The following is a 15,000-nucleotide window of genomic DNA, read 5'->3' as shown; positions in this document are numbered from 1 at the left end:
TGCCTGTGATTAGCCCATCCACTCCTCTACCCAGCCCCAACCACACCCTCTGCCCTCATCGATCCTCACACACATAACACTCATCTTTCAGTGTCTGTCCTTGGAAAAGGCGAGGTGTGTGAGTGCATTCACAGTGAGCTTCCCAAAAGCTCCTTTCAAATAGAAAATGCATGTGCTGTCCTCGCTCTCTCCCAAAGCCACCTGACTGGAGGAAGTGTGGGCTTGAGAAAGAAGAAAGAGAGAAAGGAGGATGGAAAAAGAGAAAAGGAGGAAAGGGCATTATGCATGGGAGACAAGTGAAAGAGAGAGAGAGAGAGAGAGAGCGAAAGAGAAAGAGAGGTGATGTTGAAAGTGCCCAGGGCGTTTCTCTCTAAGTGGGCTGGTGCTCCAGGCTGTGTTAGTTTGCCCAGGGCTCTTCCTGGTTTACTAAGGGGCCAAGTAAAACTACCACCTGCACCCAGCAGACAACACTCTGATCGGCCCAGAGAAGCTCTCTGTAGAGGGGCAGTGTCTGTGTGGGGGGGGTGTACGAGGGCCATGTGGAGGCCACCGCACAACATCTAGTCTAGAGATTGAATTTCAACATTACTAGCTTATGTAGGAGGCCCTAGGACCCCACCCTACCTGTTAAGTGCTTCAGTGCGAAAAAAATAATGTTTTGTTGTGGTGGAGCTTTTGTTCCTTTCTCAAAAGACCAGGAAGAAGATTTGGGTAAGAGAGAGAGAGAGAGAGAGAGAGAGAGAGGGAGGGAGGAGGTAGAGAGAGGGGAGGAGGGAGAGGGGAGAGAGTGAAAAGAACAGAGAAAGACGGAGAGGAAATGTTGGAGAGAGGCTCTCTGAAACCCAAAAACCTAGCAAAAGTGCAGAAGTCACTTACATTTACATTTACATTTAGTCATTTAGCAGACGCTTTTGTCCAAAGCGACGTACAAGGGAGAGAATATTCAAGCTACGAGCAATAGAACCTGGTGTAACAATAAATAAATACTACTTTACATAAGAAATATAACAAAATGAAATAAAAAAGAAAGAAAGAAGTGCAGAAATGTAACTGCTGTAATTGCAAGTTACGCACTAGTCGAAGTGCCAGTTAGGACGGGAAGTGCTCTCTGAAGAGTTGGGTCTTCAAAAGCTTCTTAAAGGTAGAGAGGGACGCCCCTGCTCTGGTAGTGCTGGGTAGTTCATTCCACCAACGTGGAACTACAAATGAGAATAGTCTGGACTGCCGTACTTGCACAGACGGCAGTGCCAAACGACGCTCACTAGAAGAGCGCAGCATCCTGGGTGTAACATTTGCCCTTACAAGAGCATTTAGGTAGGTGGGAGGAGAACCATCAAGCACTCTGTAGGCAAGCATAAGTGACTTGAACTTAATGCGAGCAGCTACAGGCAGCCAGTGGAGGTCAATAAGAAGCGGGGTGACATGTGCCCTCTTCGGTTGGTTGAACACCAGAGGCGCCGCCGCGTTCTGGATCATTTGTAGTGGTTTCACCACGCAAGCCGGCAGGCCCGTTAGGAGGGCGTTGCAGTAATCAAGGCGGGAATTCACCAAGGTTTGCACCAGCAGCTGGGTGGCATACTGGGTTAGGTACGGCCTGATTTTGCGGATGTTGAATAGCGCAAAGTGGCAGGACCTAGAGACAGAGGCAATGTGGTCCGTGAAAGTCAGTTGGTCATCAATAATGACCCAGAGGTTTCTTGCTGTTTTGGATGGAACAAGAGACAAGGAGTCAATATTGATGCTGATGTTGTGGTGGATGGCCTGCTTGGCTGGAAAGACCATCAGTTCCGTTTTGGCCAGGTTCAGCTGAAGGTGGTGGTTTTTCATCCATGTGGATATATCAGCAAGACAGTCCGAGATCCGCGCCGAGACAGTGGTGTCCTCAGGAGGGAAAGACAGAAACAGTTGAGTATCATCGGCATAGCAATGATAGGAAAAACCATGCGAGCGGATGATAGGGCCCAGCGAAGTGGTGTAAATGGCAAAGAGAAGTGGTCCCATCACCGAGCACTTCTCCCCATTTCTCCATTATTTTTCATGACAACCGTGTGAGTGTGTGTGTGTGTGTGTTTTGAGGGGTTTGGAACTTTGTCCTTCACAAAAGGGCATTGTGATTTCAGAGGCGACAAAAACATCAAAATATCCTATGCTTCTTCTGAGACTGAATGTGCCTGCAGAGCCTTCAAAGGCCTGCACTCCCCTGCCCTTGGAGATGTTTGACTCTTCATCAGTGGTGAATCAAAGGCCTGCTCCTCTCCTGCCCTTGGAGATGTTTGACTCTTTGTCAGTAGTGAATCTAGGTATTGGCGACATGGGCGCTGCCCAGGATGGCATCTTGCACCGGGCGCCCACACAAAATAAATCAGAAAGGTGACAATTGGCGACCGGTTTTCTATCGCTCATTTGCACCTCCCGTCAATGATGTCATGTCACCTTGTGGGCCAATTAACCTTGTTGGAGTGGGTCCCCTGATTCCAGTTTGTTAGCTGGGCAGGCTACTGCCTGGGAAGGTCTTCCACCCAGGAGAAGCAGATGGGAAGGAGGGTAGGAGGAGGTTGACCTCAGGTCTCCCCACTGGAAGCCCCAGGTAGGGGGAGCAGGGGAATCGATCAAATAGCGAATATAAGTAGAATCAGTCACACTACGAAATCCTACCAAATAAACCACAATTTATTCATAATACTGTGAATATATAGTTTCTCAGACAAATAGTTTTTTCTGGTTTGTGCAAAATCGTTAATAATAATATAAAACCAGTCTGCACACCATACAATGTAGAACCGCCATAATTATTAATAATAATAATAATAAAACCAGTCTGCACACCATACAAGCTAGAACCGCCTCTGCTCTTTATTGGCCAGTGTGTCGCTAAGGCAACAGTGTTGCCTTAAAATAGAGCACAGAGCATCGATACACTTCTGTTCTAATATGGGCGTTCTCACTAAGAGTAGTTCTAGGTTCAGTAGTAATCCCATAGAGATTAGGCCGTCCTGAACCCATCCGTAACAACCTTGACCCTTGGACTTTAAGTCTCTAACCTCTGAGGTCAGAAGTTCACCATGACCTGCTCCTGCCCCACTAGTTCAGCCAGTGGAGGTGACACACTGTGCCATGTGGCTAAAACTCTCCAAACCCATTCATGATTTTTAGCATCCGTTTTGTGGCTCAGGCAAAGAGAGAGAGAGAAGGTTTTGATCTGCTGCGCTTCTTTCCTTATGTCAATAAACAAAATTGATAAAGTAATCTGTATTGACAGTATATTTTTAAGACAAATACAACAAAATTACATTCAAATTATTGCCACCCTAGACATCATGCATAGTAGTTGCTGCAATCAAGCGCTTTCCTGTAGCGTCATTAAGGTTATTGTGTCTTTAATTCCACCGCAAGTTTAGTTAATTCCTCCTGTTCAAACGTACTCACATCCTCCGGATTTGAACAGCACTTCTACCCAGCTGCTTTTCTCAGAAATCTCTAGTTTTCTAAAGGATTTCAGATCTGGACTCCTTCTTGGCCGCTTGGGAACCCTCCTGTGTTGAAACATTCCTCAGTGCTTTTTGAAGTGTCTATTGGGATCATTGCCATGCTGTTGGGCAGATGATTTTTGGTGGAGATTGCTCTTTGATATTGGCCTGGACACTGCAATCCAGAATGGCTGATTTATCTGCCATAATGCCATGCATGTGTTGAAAGCACCTAGAACCAGATGCAGCAAAGCAACTCCCAAGCTATACAGAAGATCACAGAACACAGAACACAAAATCTTCTCTATAAAGAAGGTGCCTCTGGGATTTAAGGAAAGTTTGTTAGGTTTTCTTTCAGGCACGCTGGCCTAATCTGGGTGTGATAACAGGGTGTGATAACAGCTAGTCTATTTTATGTTTTTGGCCTTTATACAGTATATCTCAAGGTCCTGGTTTACCTCATATTACGTAATTAAGAAAAACTAAAATGCAGATGAATGCTGTGCATTGAAACTGTCAAACCTTGTGTTGGGACATAAACTTGCATGATGATCAAGGAGCTTCCTCCACCATTAGTGTAGTCTTTGACTTCTGTTATGGCATTTCCTAAAGACATTTACAAATAGCTAATAGCCAGAAAGTCACATGGACCTTAAAGTTCTTGGTACTGTTTTGTATGGGAGAAACAAGTCATCCAAGGCATCTGGAGAGGGACTGGTAGCCTTGAGTTTACACGTCTTTGTGTAGATGTTACTAGCCTCAAGCCTAGGGGAACTTGGGCTAGTACAAACAGGTCCTTTACACTTGAGAAGTGAAGGACAAAAGCAGGTGTCAAAAGCATGGAGTTCCTTTATTAAATATCCATAAAAACAGGCTACAATAAAAGACAGGCTATCATCATCAGTTGCCCACAACCATGTGCAAATCACACTCTACAAACATCACTAAACACACGCACACAAACACCCTTCAACAAAGTAACACTTCAATAACCAGTCTGCTTGTTGTTAGAACATATACAGTTATTTGCAGCAGTTCAACTGAAAAGGAAAGGTTGGATTACCTTGAGAAGTGAAGGACAAAAGCAGGTGTCAAAAGCATGGAGTTCAAACACAAGCTCCCACATTCCTTCTCTTATCCCTGCCTTGCCGAGTGCCTTCAATGACCCCTCGCTGCTCCCTAGTGGACTGGAGTTAACCAGACCTGATTGAGTGCATGCGTGTCTGTGTGTGTATGTGTGTATGGGCGTGCGGCACTACTGATAGCCCGTTACACTCTCCCCCACTTTTAGAGGAGGTCTCCTGACCTCTTACACACTTACAGCCACTACCCAGTGCTAATAGCCCCACAAGACTGGCCTCAAATAGGGATGCCATGCAAGATAAGCGGGATATGGTAACAGGTCATTCTGAAAAGGGGGGTGATATGTTACTGCCTGGACTCCAGGTCTGAAATGTTGGTATGATGGTTGACCCAGACTTTGGTAGGTGAGCATTTCTCTTGGTCTCACTGTGCGTTCCGATCTTCTCAGGACGAGCTCTTCCTGCTCTTGCACTGGCTCCACACCCTCCGGGTCATCACAGACAGTTTCACAGGCTTCTGGCACTTCCTGAATCTGTCCAGGTTGCTCCAGCTGATTAACTGGCGGAGCAGGGGGCTGAAACTCTGCTGCTGCAGGCCTTACTGTTGGATGACCACTGTGTGGTTGATTCACTGGCGGAGCAGGGGGCTGAAACTCTGCTGCTGCAGGCCTTACTGTTAGATGACCACTGTGTGGTTGATTCATTGAGTGAGATGAGCCAGGCTGCGTTCTAACGTCTATGATACGATGGGGCATAGGACGCAAACTATAGCTTTCTTCCTCACCCTCATCTGAGTCACTTTGGCTCATGCAGTCAGAGTCCCTCTTTCCATGGGGTCTCTTTTTCCTCACCGGTCGTTGGTGCACTGATGAGCCGGCTTGGATGTCCACATCCAGCTGGAGGTCGCTGACTGGTAAGAGCAGGTTCCTATGTAGGACACGGGCACGCTTGACTCCCTTTTCATCTTGGACTTTATACACCGGGCTGGCCACCTCTCCCACTCTGCTGACGACCCGGTGGATGGTCTTCTCCCAGTAGCTTCGGAGTTTCCCCGGACCATTCCGCTCTGACAGGTTTCGTACCAACACCCGGTCACCTGGCTGAAGTGTGACCCCCTTGACCCCACGATCATAGTAGCGCTTCGCTTTCTCAGATGATTTCTGACTGGTCTTAGAGGCAATGTAGTAGGCCTCCTTCATTCGTCTCACCCACTTCTCTGCAAAGGCTTGTTTTGTTTGTTTCTCAGTAGTAGAGTTCAGGTCAAAAACTAAGTCCACTGGCAACCGGGGTGACCTCCCAAAAAGGAGATAGAATGGTGAGTACCCTGTTGAGTCATGTTTTGTACAATTATATGCGTGAACAATGTGAGGCAGATGGTTCCTCCAGTCTGATTTATTTTCCTCTTTTAGGGTCCGGAGCATCTGGAGCAAGGTGCGGTTTAGCCTTTCTACTGGATTCCCCTGGGGGTGGTACGGGGTTGTTCTAGAGTGCGAGATGCCAGCCAATTGCTCTAACCTCTGAAATAACCCATTTTCAAACTCACGACCTTGGTCATGGTGGAGTCTTTCCGGGAAACCAAAACGGGGGATAAAGTCATTAAATAGTTTCTCTGCAGCTGTTTTGCCAGATTTATTTTTAGTGGGATAAGCTTGGGCAAAGCGTGTAAAATGGTCAATTATGACCAAGATATACTCATAACCACCACTACTTGGTTCCAGATGGAGGTAATCAACGGCAACTAACTCAAAAGGTGAACTTGTGGAGATGGAGCCCATTGGTGCTTTGTCTCGCATAGAGGGATGTTTTTGCTGAATGCATGCACACCTTCTCAGGACATAATCCTCCACCTCCCGCTGCATATATGGCCAATAGAATCTTTCTCGCATCAGATGAAGGACCTTCTCAACACCCACATGGCCCATGTCATCATGCAGATATTTTAGAACAAGGGGCCTGAATTTAGTTGGAACAACCAGCTGCTTATGCGGTCCAGCTTGTCGGTACAACACCCCATTTTGTATGAAGAGCCTGCTCCACTCCCCCATCAACCTTCGGGCTTCACTGGACACACTCTCTCTGTCCGTCTTGGTGGGATTTTTCCCTCTGCTTTTCAACTTCATGACTTCCTCAATTGCCTTGTCCTCATGCTGTGCACCTCTTACATCCTCGGGTGGAATGATCATTGAACTTGGGGGTTCCTGTTCATTGTCAGCGGTCAGCTGCAGAACAGCAATCCATGGCACATCCTTCTCTTTGGCCACCATACTCCCCTGCCACACTGCTGTTACAACCTCTGGAGACAAAACTTCTGTATACTTCCCAATGTGCTGAGTAAGTGAGACAGGGAAACGAGAAAGTGTGTCAGCATCAATGTTATTTTTACCAGGACGATACTTTATATCAAAGTTAAAGTCGGCCAGCTCGCCCACCCAACGGTGCCCAGCTGCATTTAATCGGGCTGTGCTCAGGATATAAGTAAGAGGGTTATTATCTGTGTAGACAGTAAACTCTAATAGAGATAGTCCCGAAATTTGTCACAAATGGCCCATTTTAAGGCAAGGAATTCAAGTTTTCCTGAGTGGAGATGGTAATTCCGTTCTGCAGGGGTAAGTGACTTGGACCCATAAGCAATCACCCGTAACTTGCCCTGTTGATGTTGATAAAGGACAGCACCAAGCCCTTCATTCGATGCATCGGTATGGAGAACAAAGGGCAGGTTGAAGTCAGGGTAAGCCAAAATTGGTGGATTGGTCAGCATGGTGACAATCCGGCCCACAACAGCGCTATGTTCCTCAGTCCACCTGACCGGTGTTCTTGATGGCAATTGTTTGCTGGATTTCTTTTTTTCTGACTGAGCAATGCTTACTCCTGAGCCCCACTCCATATTCTGCAGAAGTTCAAACAGAGGTCTGGCCACACGGGAAAAGTCTTGAATAAAAGAACGGTAATAGCTCAGAAAGCCCAGGAGTGCTCTTACTTCCCCTACTGTTGTCGGCTTCCTCTCCTTGAACTGAGTCACTGCCTCCAAATCCTTGGGGTCTATTTGGATGCCTTCCCCAGACACCAGTCGGCCCACATAACGAACTTGCCGTTTGAAGAGGTCGCACTTATTGGGTCGCAGTTTGATTCCACTGGCTCTCAGCTGACACAGCACTCTCCGGACATCTTCCACATGTGCTAAGAAGGTTTTAGAATAGCAAAGGACATCATCAAGGTACGGAGAGCAAGTATCATCTCGTAGACCCTCAAGAACGGACTCCATGCACCTCTGGAACACAGCTGGGCAATTACTTAATCCAAATGGAAGCCTGATCCATTCATAAAGCCCCCATGGCGTGCTGAAAGCAGTGCAGTGTTGTGACCCCTCATCCACAAATCCCTGATGATACGCACTTCCCTGATCCAGAAGGGAGAACCAAGACTGCCCCCCTAAGTTGTCAAGGAGGTCTTGGATACGGGGTAAGGGGTGCCGGTCAGGAATGGTCTTGCGATTAAGTTCTCGGAAATCCACACAGAGGCGCAAACTGGAGTCTTTTTTTCTAACACAAACAACAGGGGATGAATATGAAGAATGGGACTTTTTAATCCACCCTCGCTCTAAGAGGTTTTGCACATAGGCCTTTACTTCCGTGTAAAGAGGTTTTGGTATGGCATTATAGCGCTTTTGTACTGGGGTGTCATCCTTAAGATTAATCTTCAGCTGTAAAGACGGAACGCACCCAATGTCACCCTCTCCTGTAGAGAACACATCTGACACCTCATACAACATTTGCCTAACTGTCTCTTGTTCCTCTGTACTTAAATGGGATAGGTCCACTGGAGGGTTCCACTTCTCAGCAAGATCATGTACTCTGGGCTGGGCAGTAGCTGAGGTCACTGTGAGGGGAATGCCTTGATTCTGCTGCGGGGTCAACACAGGGAGAATGGTGCAGGCGTTCTCTAGATGGCCCAACACTGCCCGCTGGGGGAGAAATACATCATGCTGAGTTGAATTTTGGATAGGGATGGTTACATGCTTTGCGTAAGCACCCTGCACTTCCATGATGGCTGGGAACAGTTCTAGTCCCTCGGGCAAAGTTGTTTCTATGGCAGGCTCAAAACACATTGTTCTTTCCTCAAGACAATTTCGCACCTTGCACCTCACCCCCCACACTTGGCCAGCTGGGATGATGAGGCCTCTCTTTCCTGTCATGAGGAGGCAGCCCTGTGACCTTTCCTCCACTGGTTCCTCTTGGACAACAGAAACAATTGTTTTTGCAGTGTCAACCTTTAAGTTTAAAGCTTCACTTAAGAGAACACTCAAATTGAGAGGGCCTGCAATGTTTTCCCGAATAAGCTCCACAATGACATTGACTCCAAGCAGGGGGTAGTTGAGGTTGCTCTGTGCAACGAGGAAAGGGACTTGAATGGATGCTTTACCCTGACTAGAACTAAGGATATCTAAATGAGCATCAATCCAGCCATCAAATGGAATGCTAGAGCCATTGGCTGCAGTAACATAAAGAGGTTCAGAGAGTAGAGTCTCTAGAGGTTTGATATCTGTATATGGCAAGTTCTTCATCACCCACTCCCTGCCCACAACACTCACTTGGGCCCCTGTATCTAACAGCATCTCAGTTTTCACCCCATTAATACAGCATAACACAAGACATTTTCCTCCAATGAGCTGGGCTGTCCGTTTAACATAAGGGGTTTTGAGAGAGGTTTGTAAGATGGTTGAGCTGTCCGTGTTGGCAGAGCTACAATCAAGAAGGGACGTTGAATTGGGGCAAGTCACAGGCCATCCCTCTCCCATGACCTCCTCCCATTTCCCGACCCTGACCTGTTCAAGCACCCTACAGCACGGTGTCCACTCTGTCCACAACGAAAACAGTGGCTGCAGGAATCATATCCATTTTGTTGGCATTCCTGACATTTTCCATTCCTTGATGTTCTCTGGGATTGCACAGTGGAAGCTACCATTGGGGGGACGTTTGACCGGTCAGGCTTGTAGGGGATACATTTTTCCAGGTTCTTAGTCAATGCAGATACTTGGGCTGACAGTTCGGTAATGGCGACAGCATTCGCTCTAACTTCAGATACAATGGATGGCTGTGCTGGGGAGCTAATCATTGCATCTCCAGGATGCTGGGCAGCACTGACTGTGACTGGCCTTCCTTTTGTGGAAGATAAAAATCGCTTTGCCCTCTCCGCCTCTTCACTTGTCAACCTGGTTATCTGTTCTAAGATGGTTTCATCACTGACCTGGGGAATTGCGAGATATGGTTTAAGGTCATGCCGGATGTTGTTATTCTTTTCACTTAAGCCCTGGTAAAGTGTGTGCAAGAAAACCCCTTGCACTAATTTCTTGTCATAACTAAAGTCGATATCATTCTGTTCTGCTGCAAGCAATACCCGTTCCCTAAGGGCCATTATTCTATACACAAACTGTTGAGGGGTTTCCCGGTCTTGCTGTTTGGTATTACTCAGTTCCTGGAACAACTCTCTACTACTTTTATCCCGAATGTGGGTCCTAAGAACCTTCTTCAGCTCAATTACAGTGAAATGATCTTTGTTTGTAAGGTACTCTTTAAAAAGACCTCCTTTGGTTACCCTCAATACAGCTCGTACAATCTCAGACTCTGTGATCCCATTTTCAATGGCCTCATCAATTTGTTTACCAATATGGGTGTATGATATTTCTGACCCAGAATCTGAAATTTGCCCACCCTGGATTTTAAATTCTCTACGAGGCAAGAGAGCTGTTACATCAGTAATTCTAACAACCTGATCAATATGTGTCTTTAAACCACCAGTGTTTACAGAGACATGATGTGTTGGTGGTGTGTGACTGTCTGTATCTTCATTGCCTGTGGTGTGCATTTGAGGTACCGGAATGTCTGTAGGCGAGGATGATCTTGAATGTGCAGATGGATTAGTGGCGGTCATTTCATTTACAGTGTCCTGCAGATGGAGTAGACGTGACATGCCTGCATCCTCTAGGTCCTGTAGTTTCTCACTTTTTATGTAATCCGAAATGTGATAAAACAAGCCTGGTTCAGAGAGTTTCGAAAGTTCAGCGTCGTCTTCATTGTCCAGAGTTGCAGCTAGCTGATACAGCTGACTTGCATTCAGCTGCAGTAGCTTCTTGTGGATTTCCCATTGGAGTACCTGCCGTGGCTCAGATGTCGCCATCTTCCTCAGAACTGGCTCCTACACGGCAAGAATCCCGGACGAGCCCCCAATTGTTACTAGCCTCAAGCCTAGGGGAACTTGGGCTAGTACAAACAGGTCCTTTACACTTGAGAAGTGAAGGACAAAAGCAGGTGTCAAAAGCATGGAGTTCCTTTATTAAATATCCATAAAAACAGGCTACAATAAAAGACAGGCTATCATCATCAGTTGCCCACAACCATGTGCAAATCACACTCTACAAACATCACTAAACACACGCACACAAACACCCTTCAACAAAGTAACACTTCAATAACCAGTCTGCTTGTTGTTAGAACATATACAGTTATTTGCAGCAGTTCAACTGAAAAGGAAAGGTTGGATTACCTTGAGAAGTGAAGGACAAAAGCAGGTGTCAAAAGCATGGAGTTCAAACACAAGCTCCCACATTCCTTCTCTTATCCCTGCCTTGCCGAGTGCCTTCAATGACCCCTCGCTGCTCCCTAGTGGACTGGAGTTAACCAGACCTGATTGAGTGCATGCGTGTCTGTGTGTGTATGTGTGTATGGGCGTGCGGCACTACTGATAGCCCGTTACTGCCTGTTACTAGCCTCAAGCCTAGGGGAACTTGGGCTAGTACAAACAGGTCCTTTACACTTGAGAAGTGAAGGACAAAAGCAGGTGTCAAAAGCATGGAGTTCCTTTATTAAATATCCATAAAAACAGGCTACAATAAAAGACAGGCTATCATCATCAGTTGCCCACAACCATGTGCAAATCACACTCTACAAACATCACTAAACACACGCACACAAACACCCTTCAACAAAGTAACACTTCAATAACCAGTCTGCTTGTTGTTAGAACATATACAGTTATTTGCAGCAGTTCAACTGAAAAGGAAAGGTTGGATTACCTTGAGAAGTGAAGGACAAAAGCAGGTGTCAAAAGCATGGAGTTCAAACACAAGCTCCCACATTCCTTCTCTTATCCCTGCCTTGCCGAGTGCCTTCAATGACCCCTCGCTGCTCCCTAGTGGACTGGAGTTAACCAGACCTGATTGAGTGCATGCGTGTCTGTGTGTGTATGTGTGTATGGGCGTGCGGCACTACTGATAGCCCGTTACACTGTGCCTGCCCCCCACAGGCTTACTCATTGTGGTGGACACACAGATCCAACACTGACAACTGAGTCATCTTATCTTTTCAAATTGATTGAATGAGTCATTTTTATTCTGCAGTCCCCTTCAACTCAACATGAGGTCAGTTTTAAAGTTAAGGAGAATCACTTGGCAAACTGGACAGCAATATAATAGTGTTGTGTAGGCCATTTCAGGATAACTTCAACAATAAGGCACGTATTTTATCCTGTTTAAGTTTGAACTACTAAGTAAATACACACATACACATATATTTCTGAAAAAATGGTGTATAGGTTGAAAAACCATGGACTTATCTCATCCTTTTGTTTTGACCTTTTTACCTCGAAAATACACCACTAAACATACTCACACACCCATGATACTCCATGATAAACACTATTTACCTACAACATCACCGCAGATACAAAATGGTTGTAGTTGCGATTCTGAACTGCATTGCTGAATGAGTTTTAACTCACAAGAGCACTGACTGTTATGTTTCAGGGCAGTGTGTGGGTGTTTGTGTGTTTGTATGTGTGTGTGTGTTTCTGTGTGTGTGTGTGTGTGTGTGTGTGTGTGTGTGTGTGTGTGTGTGTGTGTGTGTGTGTGTGTGTGTGTGTGTGTGTGTGTGTGTGTGTGTGTGTGTGTGTGTGTGTGTGTACAGAGTCTCACTCTGGGGTGTAGATACAGTGGGATGTTTCCTCTCTAATCATGTTATCAGGCTGACCTCTGACCTCCCTCTGCCCTGGATGTGCTGCCCTGTCTCTGACCACTGTGACCTCCCTCTGCCCTGGATGTGCTGCCCTGTCTCTGACCACTGTGACCTCCCTCTGCCCTGGATGTGCCGTCCTGTCTCTGACCACTGTGACCTCCCTCTGCCCTGGATGTGCCGTCCTGTCTCTGACCACTATGACCTCCCTCTGCCCTGGATGTGCCGTCCTGTCTCTGACCACTGTGACCTCCCTCTGCCCTGGATGTGCCGTCCTGTCTCTGACCACTATGACCTCCCTCTGCCCTGGATGTGCGGTCCTGTCTATGACCTCCCTCTGCCCTGGATGTGCCGTCCTGTCTCTGACCACTGTGATAACATTATCTGACGGGCCTTTCTCATCTGGTGCTGCTCAGATCTGTTGTTCTGTCTGTTCCCTTTCATCCTCCTCCTGTTCTGCGGACGCGTGTGGTGTGGGAGATAAAGGCTGCTGCTGGGAGCACTCTGACGTGTGTGTGTGTGTCTGTGTCTCTGTGTGTGTGTGTGTGTGTGTGTGTGTGTGTGTGTGTGTGTATTGTTTTGGCAGTGCCTGGAGACGCTAACCCAGAGACAGTCGGACATGCAGAGGTTCATCGCCGACGGCTGCAGGGAGGCCCTGCTGGAGGAGAAGAGGCGCTTCTGCTTCCTGGTGGACAAGCACTGTATCTTGTCCGACCAGACCGCTAGCTTCCACGACAAGGTGACAGACCAGCAGACGATGAATGAGGCCTTCTTCTCTCAGATTGAATGCATATTGATCAGACTGGGATCAATGCTAGTGACTGCTTTTGAGATTAACTTTGTGACTGTAAAGGGACTGAATATTGACTAGAGATCAGTCACACAATGTGATCAGACTGTCAGCCATATAAACATTCTGTTTAGTAAAAGATCAATTTCTTGTTTGATTAATTGATGCAGGCACAGTCAGGTTGATCAGTCAGTTGGCAGTCAGTTGCTCTGTTACCTAAATACAATGGGAAGAATCTTGCTATGTTCATAAAAGGGATCATATTGTCAGTACTTACTTCCATTTCTGGAGTCCCAGTGGGTGTCCCCTGATGCTGATCTGTGGCTGATGTCTCTGTCTCTGTCTCAGTCGAAGGAGATGCTCACTCTGAAGCTGACCAGCTGGCAGGACAAGTGCAGCGACGCCACCAACATGCCCGACGGCATCGTGTCCATGATCGAGGGCGTGCGCACGCCCGTGGCCATGACCCCGCAGCCCTCACCCCAGACCCAGCGGCACAGCAGGGTGAGTCCAGAACCACAGACCAGCCCAGTGGTTCTACAATCTTATCATGTCGCTAAGCAGGAGTACCTTCTTGCTGATCTGGAACCAAAATGTTTGTGTCTGTGATTATGACCACAGTGCTAAAGCATTAGAGTGGCTGTTGTGTCTGTGATTATGACCACAGTGCTGAAGCATTAGAGTGGCTGTTGTGTCTGTGATTATGGCCACAGTGCTAAAGCATAAGAGTGGCTGTTGTGTCTGTGATTATGGCCACAGTGCTAAAGCATTAGAGTGGCTGTTGTGTCTGGGATTATGCTCTTGATGAGCTTGATGCTGTTGCTCTTGATGAGCTTGATGCTGTTACTCTTGATGAACTTGATGCTGTCGCTAATACTGTCCTTTATCCCCTGTCTCTGCTGCATGCTACCTCTTCCCTGCCCTGTGTCAGCTGTGCTGCATGGTGATGCATGGGGAATATTAGCGCTAAGAGCTAACAGCTCCACCATCATTGCACATAGTCTATGAAAGCTGCTCTCCTCACTGATTCTTTTAATCTCTCTCTCTCTCTCTCTCTCTCTCTCTCTCAGAACAACTCGGACGCGCCGCCAGCGCCATCACTGAAGGCCCAAACCAGCCCGCTGGCCAACCTGTTCAGCCATGACACTGCCAGTCAAGAGAGCTCCACTGGTAAGGCTGCCTGTTTCTGTCGGTGATCTCGGCCGTCTGCATTTAGTGATTCTCTGTGGTCTTCAAAGATCCTCAGTGGTCCTCAGTAATCCAGATCCACGTGTCCAGTGTGGTCTTTAAAGATCCTCAGTGGTCCTCAGTAATCCAGATCCACGTGTCCAGTTCTTCAAGCGGACCGTCTTGTTCGATCGCACATGAAAAGTTGTGGAATTAACCTATAACACTCTTCATCCGTGAACATTGGAATGTATCGATCAGAAGAATAAACAACAACAAAACAAGCATTTCCCCTCTTGAAGTTTCCCAGGCTGCACTGTGCCTGTGTCATGGCTGCATAACAACAGTGTTATGTTGAAGAGATCTTGTAATGATGTGTTTGGCCAGGTCTGAATGCTGTAATATTAATGTGGAGGCACTTAATGCTGAATGCTTAACTGCACACTGATTTGAAATGCATGTGTGTGTGTGTGTGTGTGTGTGTGTGTGTG

General features: G+C 47.0%; 1 protein-coding gene across 2 annotated transcripts in view; it reads left to right on the top strand.

The window, feature by feature from the left end:
- The window catches only part of baiap2l1b (BAR/IMD domain containing adaptor protein 2 like 1b), a 51,226-nt gene that overhangs the window by 18,594 nt on the left and 17,632 nt on the right, over positions 1 to 15,000 (top strand). For both annotated transcript variants that reach the window (XM_031570110.2, XM_031570118.2), the window contains exons 7-9: positions 13,139 to 13,291; positions 13,691 to 13,846; positions 14,413 to 14,512. In XM_031570110.2, coding sequence (XP_031425970.1) covers positions 13,139 to 13,291; positions 13,691 to 13,846; positions 14,413 to 14,512 — 409 coding nt within the window. The remainder of the gene's footprint in view (positions 1 to 13,138; positions 13,292 to 13,690; positions 13,847 to 14,412; positions 14,513 to 15,000) is intronic.

Source organism: Clupea harengus, chromosome 1 (genome assembly GCF_900700415.2).
Source record: "Clupea harengus chromosome 1, Ch_v2.0.2, whole genome shotgun sequence".
Classification (NCBI taxonomy): domain Eukaryota; kingdom Metazoa; phylum Chordata; class Actinopteri; order Clupeiformes; family Clupeidae; genus Clupea; species Clupea harengus.
This window is presented reverse-complemented; position numbering and strand designations above follow the sequence as displayed.